This window comes from Sardina pilchardus, chromosome 9 (genome assembly GCF_963854185.1).
Source record: "Sardina pilchardus chromosome 9, fSarPil1.1, whole genome shotgun sequence".
NCBI lineage: Eukaryota > Metazoa > Chordata > Actinopteri > Clupeiformes > Clupeidae > Sardina > Sardina pilchardus.
The window spans coordinates 5,217,144-5,225,801 of record NC_085002.1 but is presented as its reverse complement, the minus strand read 5'-3'; the positions used below and the strand labels follow the sequence as shown (position 1 = coordinate 5,225,801).

Sequence of the window (8,658 nt, the reverse complement as noted above, 5' to 3'; positions counted from 1 at the left end):
TCTGCTCAGCCGTGAATCCTTCTCTCTGTTCAGGCCAACGTTCCTTTATTTGTCCAGACAGAAAATCATTTCTTCACACGGAAAAGAGTCACTCTCCCCTTTCAGGCAGGAATCACTCACTTGTTTCAGACTGGAGGCCTTTCTGTTCAGAGAGGAATTACGGTCTTTATTCAGAGAGGAATTACTCTCTCTTTTCAAACAAGAATCACTCATTTCAGGTTGGAATCATTCTCATTAGATTAGACATGCTCCTTCCATCCAACAGTTGTTCTCGTTGCTCTTTGACAGGAGTCAGTGTCTTTATTCAGGCAGGAGCAGGAGGCTCTCTCTCTCTCACCCAGACTCACACACACAGGAGTCAGACAGAAGTCTCTCCATTCAAATTCAAATTCAAATTCAAAAGGAGCTTTATTGGCATGACTCAGACATGAAGTGTTGCCAAAGCAGAAATATGACAATACAACAGATACAATATCTGTTTTGAAATCTTATCAAGTCAAATCAAATTAGAAAGAAAACTTATGATGATAAGCTAGCACGCTAGCTGAAGGAAAGAAAATCCAGCAAATAACAGACAAGGTAGAATATGTTGCATGATTTTATGAAAGTATGATGTATTGCGACATCGAAGCAAGTAAAATTTGTAGTTTCTAATATCTCATTTCATCGAACTACAGATACACTACCCCACCTCGTAAAGTTACATAGTGCGGTTATAGCCGATAGATGGCCGCAAAGTGAAAGCAGAAGTGCCGTTCACCCCGTTACGCAGTTGATGAACCGCTGAAACGATTTTGGAAACATTATTTTAAGGTACGAGAAACTCTTTAGTGTTGCTTTAAATAAAAAAGGAAACATTCTTTCAGTAGGGAATCCCTCCATGTCTCCATCTAGGACAGGATGCGCTTGAGAGCTGCTACAGGTCCTGACCAGTCCAGTGACCCCTCTCGTAGTGACTAGTGAGGGAGGTGACCTGACAGGACATAATATGACGTGTGGTGTTTTGTTGGGCGGTTTGCGTCTCTACTCCCCGCGGAGCGAGAGAGAGTCGTCTGCATGCGGACGCCCCAGAGCTGCTACACCTGTTCGCTCGCATCACATCGCCTCAACGCATCACTTCCTGTGCTTCTGCTCCCGCTGATAAATCATTCAGCGATATCGCCGTGGAGACAGGAACCAGCAGGAGCTCATCAACCTCACTCACTCCCCGTGCCCCCCCTCTCTGTCTCTCTCTCTCTCTCTCTCTCTCCCGCCTCTCTCTCTCTCTCTCCCTCTCTGTCTCTTTCTCTCTCTCTCTCTCTCTCTCCCCTATCTGTCTCTTTCTCTCTCTCTCCACTCTCTCTCTCCTCTTCCATTCACCTCTCTCTCCCCCCCCTCTCTCTCTCTCTCTCTCTCTCTCTCTCTCTCTCTCTCTCTCTCTCTCTCTGTCCCTCTGTCAGGTGCTCTGCTGTGTAAGTGCGTGTTCTCTCCCCGTGTCCTGCTCTATGAATAGTTGATGGGCGCTCTTCTCAGCTGAGTGAGGAGCAGAATAGCCGGTGCAGGAGCAAGTGTTGTGTTGATCTCTCTCTCTCTTTCTCTCTCTCTCTCTCTCTCTCTCTCTCTCTCTCTCTCTCTCTCTGTCTCTCACAGGAGCAAGTGTATCACTCCATCTTGTGCTTGATCTGCTTTTTGCGTTTAAATAATCATTTGTTGACGGACCCTCTGTTGAATCAATGCACCCACCGTGTTTTGCTGTAGCCCTTCTGCGCTAGCTCTGTTCTGTTCTGTCTGACTCACTTAGCCTTCGTCTCTCACTGTCTTCCCCAGGGCGCCAAGCTCCCCATGTCAATCATCATCGTGGGCGTGGGACAGGCCGAGTTTGATGGTAAGAATACGCCTTTCCGCCTCCCATGCCAGCACTACTCTGACAGCTTCACCCCGCCGGATTTAGAACTTACAGTTGTCCAGATTTAAACGCAAGGACGGACACACACACATACACACACACACACGCTGCCTCTCGAGACGACGGGAGATTGGCTCCCATTTCCCATTCCATCATTAAGCCCCACAGGCAGACAGACAGACAGACAGTCAGTCAGTCAGTCAGTTAGTCAGTCGCTAATTCTGTGACTTCCTCTTAATGCTAACGAACGGAGAAAGCACATTAATAATTCAATGTTCCAGTTTTACCAAATACACACAAGTAAATAAGCATTTGTGTTTCTGGCAATTAGGCAGATAAATGCTCGGAGAGGAGGGTAATTGGCATCTCATTTGTACCCCCCAGAAGAGTGGAGTGGCACTGTGGAGGGTTACAGCGGCGGAGGTGTGTGTGTGTGTGTGTGTGTCTGGGGGGTGGGGGGGGGGGGGGGGTGGGTAATTTTCGTGAAAAGAAGCTTCAGCTAATTACTGAGTCGGCAGTCAATATCAATCACGGAGCATCTGGTTAATAGGCACATGCCTGATGGCTGTCTGGAAGTGGGATGGGGTGTGTGTGTGTGTGTGTATGTTTGTGTGTGTGTGTGTGTGTGTGTGTGTGTGTGTGTGTGTGTGTGTGTGTGTGTGTGTGTGTGTGTGTGTGTGTGGGAGTGAGATCAGACATAATTCGTGATGGGTTCGGTCTGGGCCCACTCTGTACCACCTGGGTCGGGGTCAGAAACGGAAGTACATGGGGTCTCTGACACCCTTTCTGTCCCCCTGCACCCCTCTACACACACACACACACACACGCGCACACACACACACACACACACACACACACACCTACACACACACACACACACACACACACACACACACACACAAAAGGGGACATTTCCTCCTCAGCTGGGAGGGTTTCTTCCCTCCTTTTTCTCTCTGCCACCTCTGTGCACTGCAGGGGCTCTGCCTCTGCCCCCCCCACACACACACACACTCTCTCTCTCGTTTTCCTCTCTGCCACCTCTGTGCACTGCAGGGGTTCTGCCTCTGGGCCCCACACACACACACACACACACACACACTCTCTCTCTCGTTTTCCTCTCTGCCACCTCTGTGCGCTGCAGGGGTTCTCGCTCTAGGCTCCACACACACACACACACCATTTCACTAGTTGTGCTGCTGCAGAAACACAACTATGTGTTGAACTGGATTGAGATGATATGGAGGTTGACCGGTATGTTTGTTTTTTTACTGTATAGTAGACTACTTAGTGTCTCCAGATGGACTCGTAGGCACAAAATGACTAAAGTCTAAAGCCAGCTGTTAGTCTTTGTTGTTAAATGCAGGTGTTGTAATGTGTGGTCCATGGTTTCAGTGATAGCTCTCAGTGGGAGTCTGACTGACCTCTGCTCTGTTTTGTGAGGGGCAGCTATTTGCATCTCTGTTATCTCAATGGAAACAGCTGTTCCCTGGCAACACAGAACGTTGCTGGAGTTGCTTTGTGTTTGTGCACAGAGGCAGGCCAGACCTGGTGCAGACTCGGCGCAGACTCCACTCTTCTGCCGAGTTGCGTGCGTGTGGCGTAATTGTGCCAAAGCCTGTAATTAGCGCTGTGCGGTGAGTCCTTTTGTTTTGTGCCCGCAGCCATGGTGGAACTGGACGGAGACGACATCAGAGTCTCGTCGAGAGGAAAGCTAGCGGAGAGAGACATCGTGCAGGTGAGTGCACCTCTTGCTCAGACACACACACACACACACACACACCTCGCTCATGCAGGAGTCATTGTCTTCAAGGAAGGATTTTCCAGGTGTTTGTGAATATTCCTGGAAGTTCTGTTTTTATTGTCCCCCATTCAGAACCAATGTTTTAATATTTTACCATTTTTTTTTGTTTGTTTTTTGGCCCACCAAGACTGCCACTTTAACTGATGATTTTTCTGGAAAAAAAACCAAAATGTTTTCAAATAAACAAATCCACCTGACAGATCCACCACAGCGTTGTTGGAACTCCTCTGAACATCAGCAGGGATGCTTCAGATGTTTGCGCTTCGCTCCGCTCCCTGCCAGTGGAAGAGGATGTGCGTAATATGAATATGACTAATCCAAATGTTCAGCCTGCAAACAGTTGATGGAACTGCTGTAGCACAATGAAACTTAATGATATGCATCAGCTCTCACTTTCTTTGGCAACTCATTGAGCTGTGCTGCTATTTCGTCAATAGTGTTTTCCTTTCAGATAATACGGACCGGATCTCACCAGTTGCATTTTGCATCTCTTGAGATGTGTCAAGCCTGCGTTGACCGTTTTCCGTTATCGTTAACGGTGAATCGGCAGTATCGTGTCACAGGCGATTATGAGCAGCAGAAGGAGTGCAGCGGAAGCGATTGTGTTCCTCCTCAACGGTCGTCGCCACAAAGACACGACAACAATAAACAAACTGAATTCATAAACCGTAATTTCTCCCTGCTGTTTCATCTTGCGTTTCATATACAGACGCTAACGCTGTTATGCGCTCTGTAAAAATAAAAGAGATTGAGTGAGTGATTTTCCAGCCTCAGATTTGGGCGCCCCTGCTGAGAAGTGTTTTGGCTCACAACATGCGGGTGCATGGCGAATGCGGCCCTATCTCCCTGCGCTTTCATGGTTTTATGTAGCAGATTGGTAGACACCTGCTTATTCAGTCAGAGCATGAAAGAGGTGGAGGTATCATGGAACAGCCTTCGAATACGAGTTTGAAGTTTGGAAGATAACACTTGTGCATTCAATTCAAAATTAATTCATCAAGAGTGACTTTGACTGGATGCAAGCTGAGAGCATTCATTTTGCTTGAGGCAAATGCTTTTTTAAATCAGTAAGTTTATGTGTAGCATCAGTGTTAATACCTGCATAAACAGTTTAAAAAATAGTTTATTAAGAGTAGGGCTGCCTCTAGCAACACATTTTATTTATTCTAGATCATTATTTTTTATCACCAAACCAATCAAATTCATCAATAAAGTTCCTTTTATTTTAACCACAGCAACATCAGTCAATTTAGAGAAAGCTCAGATTCTAGTACAGGCACAAAGTCATACAATTCAGTTCTTCAATTCAGTTCTAAAGTCCTTTATGGCTTCAGTAATAAGTAGTCCGATAGGAGATATAAGGACAAATACTTCAAAACAACGCATCGCGGCAGCCTGAAGTAAAAGTGGTTTCTTGTGGAAACAAACAGAGAGCTCTGCAACTGAGATTGTGTTTGATCGCAGTACAGTACGTGGCGTGCTTGTTGGCAAGTCATTAAATTCATGAAGTTGCTGCTCCAGCTCTGTATCAAAACAGTAATGTCTGTAAGCAACTCTTCAGTTCGTGCTGAAGGATGGGGGTGGGAACGAAGACATCATTTCTCACGGATGACTGTGTTAAGGTCACCTGTCCCCCCTGGGGTTAGTCAGTTCACTTAGTAATGAATTCACCTCAGTCTAATGGCACTTTGCCAGCTGGATTGAGCAACAATAATGTGGGGCATGTGATAGCCTCTTGTCTTGTGCCAGCTTTAGGGGTGGGGTTTTTGATGGGAGTCTGACCGAATTTGACCTGCCTCCTATTTTTGGGCTACTTAAAATATGTCATGGCTGCTATTGCTAATCTAGAATCTTAATTAGTTTATACCCATCGCATATGCCTTTCATACCACTACAGGTATGTCAGGTCATCATAGTTGTTAGCACGTTATAACCAGGGCTATGGGGCGTGGGAGTGAGGGTTTGCGATTGCACAGGCCAGGCTGCAATAAAGGATAATATCAAGCTCACAGTAATCAGCCCAGCCTCTGCACTCACACACACACACACACACACACACACACACACACACACACACACAGCTGATAATACAGCCTCAAAGTGCTACTGGATGACTAGGTATACTGCACTCACACACACACACACACACACACACACACACACACACAGCTGATTATACAGCCTCAAAGTGCTACTGGATGACTACTGTAGGTATTCTGCCGATTCCCTCGATTTCCACTCCGCTATCATTGACATCACTGTTGGCAAGCTTGTGAATGACTAAATAGATGCCAGCCATAGTAACAGACCCTTTCTATCAACTTAAACTTGAGTTGATTTTCTTTAGAGAAAGAAAATGCACGTTTGTGAAAACGTTTAGTTCGAAACCTGTAGTGTGACTAGAGGTAAGACAGAATGCTTTGTGAATACAGGCCCGGAGCAGTTGCTTGGCAACGCTGTTTGGAAAAGCAGCCTAAAAGCAGCCTCCCAGAATCCTCTGCTGTCTGACCTTACTCGAATAGTTCCTCTCTCAATCTCTCCCTCTCTCTCTCTTTGTCTCTCTCTCTCCGCAGTTTGTGCCGTTTCGAGACTACATGGACCGGACGGGGAACCACGTGCTGAGCATGGCGCGGCTGGCTAAGGACGTGCTGGCCGAGATCCCTGACCAGTTCATCTCCTACATGAAGAGCCGGGGCATCAAGCCCAACCCGGCGCCCCCGCCCTACACTCCGCCCGGCCACACCCACCACACCCAGATCTGAGCAGCTCCTCTGCTCTGCTCACACCTGATTGGAGATTTTAGGGGGGGAGGAGGAGAAGGATGATGATGATGGTGATGATGCTCTCTCCTGTGGAATTCTGGGAGTTGTAGTCCTGGATGGAGAGCAGGCAGGGGTTGGATTGAGCCCAGCATTGTGTCAGAATTTCCTGGTAGCACTCAGAGACAGTGGCGTTTTTGTTGAAGCGTTACGTTCAGTTCGTTTTCTTAAATGTTTGATAATTGTTTTGTTTTTTTATTGTTCTTTGCTTGTTTTAGGCAATATCATTGCCAGAACTCTACCTAAGGACAGTAATTCGTTTTTTAGTTTGTTTGTTTGTTTGTTTTGTTTTTCAAAAGATAACAAAAAAATGTACATTTGTATAAATCTAAATGGGCCTGTGACTGTTTCCTGTTTGGGGTGCGCTCGTTAGCTCGTTAGTTCGTTAGCGAGTCCGGTGCCAGTGGCCGTGTGTGTGGGATGCGGTCGGTTCGTGGTTCAACCTGTGCCTGTCTGTGCTCGTCTCAGTGTCTCAACCGGGCACCTCTGCCCCTCTCGGAACCTCTGTGTGGCTCCGGGCCTGTTCAGTAGAGCGTGTGCATTTCAGGTGAAGTCTTTAGGTTCATTTGATATGGAGTCGACCCGGAGCTACAGTACAACGCCATGCGCACGTGTCGTGTATGGTCCACATGGACAATACTCCACTCTTTGTTTTTTAATACCTTCTGTACCTTTGAGAGCCGTTATCATGTGTGCTTTCTATTTGGTTTGGTTTTCACAACAACAACAACAACAACAACAACCACAACAACTTGCATTTCTATAGCGCTTTATCAAAACTCGCAAAGCGCTTGACTGTGATAGGGGGACCTCACCAGCTACCCCCAATGTGTAGCACCCGCCTGGGTGACGCACGGCAGCCATTATGCGCCAGAATGCTCACCACACACCAGCTGGAGGTGGAGCGTGAGGGGATGAATGAATGAATGAATGAATGAATGAATGAATGAGCCAATTACACTAGGGGATGATTTAGGGGGCCAGGTGAGATGAGGCAGGTTGGGGAATTTAGCCAGGACACCCAGGGGAACCCCCCTGCTCTCTGTGATGAGTGCCATGGGATCTTTAATGAGCACAGTGAGTCAGGACCTTGGTTCAGTGTCTCATCGAAGGGACGGATTGCAACTGAACGGAAATATTCATCAGAGCCTTTGATTTGGGTCGAGCGTCTGCGCGGAGGTTCATGCTAGCGTACCGTGAGACGGAGCCGAGATCGAGATCGAGATCGGCGTTTCTATTCTCAGCCCTCCGTGTCATCAGAGGAGGCAACAGAGCTGCATGACGTGTGTGTGTGTGTGTGTGTGTGTGTGTGTGTGTGTGTGTGTGTGTTCTCTCAGTGCTGGAGAACGCTCCGTGTTCTGCTGGGAAACACTCTGTGTTCCGGTGTAGAATTTATTCTGCCGAGATGCATGCGCCACTTTGGCATCCCCGCTGAAAGCACAGGAGAGAAAAGAACAGCTACATTTTTTATTACAGAACACACCATAAATATAGCATATGAACACAGCTCCTTTATATAGGTCTCTTCTTTAGCAGTTTCAGTTTGTCCAGCTAAGAGCACAATATTGCCATTCTTCTCACTAGGAGGCCCAACTTCTGGATGAGGGGTGTAAGAGGGGAGAGATTCTGGGGGAAGAGTGTGTGTGCAATAGTGGGGAGAAGCAGTAGATTTAAAAGTTAAGGGGGTGTGTGTGTGTGAGGGGGTGGTGTGTGGTGGTGTCGGCGAAGCTTTGATGTAAGCCTTGGGATCTGTGTGTGTGTGTGTGTGTGTGTGAGGGGGTGGTGTGGCAGCGAAGCTCTGACGTGGGCCTTGGGATCTGTGTGTGTGTCTGTGTGTGTGTGTGTGTGTGTGTGTGTGTGTGTGTGTGTGTGTGTGTGAGAGGGGGTGGTGTGGCAGCGAAGCTTTGACGTGGGCCTTGGGATCTGTGAGTGTGGAACCTGGCCTACGGTGCAGTTTTAGGCCAGCGCATAATGTCCCAGCGCAGCACGATTCAGCCTCATCTCCTGCAGAGAGAGAGAGAGAGAGAGAGAGAGAGAGAGATGTAGAAGGGGAGAGCAGAGAAGAGAGAGAGAGAGGGGGGGAGAGAGAGATGTAGAAGGGCAGAGCAGAGAAGAGAGAGAGATGTATAAGAGCAGAGAAGAAAGAGAGAGGG

At 47.6% G+C, this 8,658-nt stretch overlaps 1 protein-coding gene across 1 annotated transcript in view; it reads left to right on the top strand.

Annotated features, from left to right (window-relative positions):
- cpne5b (copine Vb) overlaps positions 1 to 6,448 on the top strand; it is a 162,991-nt gene extending 156,543 nt beyond the window's left edge. The window contains exons 18-20 of the mRNA XM_062544925.1: positions 1,807 to 1,864; positions 3,547 to 3,620; positions 6,260 to 6,448. Of these exons, the coding sequence (XP_062400909.1) occupies positions 1,807 to 1,864; positions 3,547 to 3,620; positions 6,260 to 6,448 (321 nt within the window). The remainder of the gene's footprint in view (positions 1 to 1,806; positions 1,865 to 3,546; positions 3,621 to 6,259) is intronic.
- The last annotated feature ends 2,210 nt before the right edge of the window (positions 6,449 to 8,658 follow it).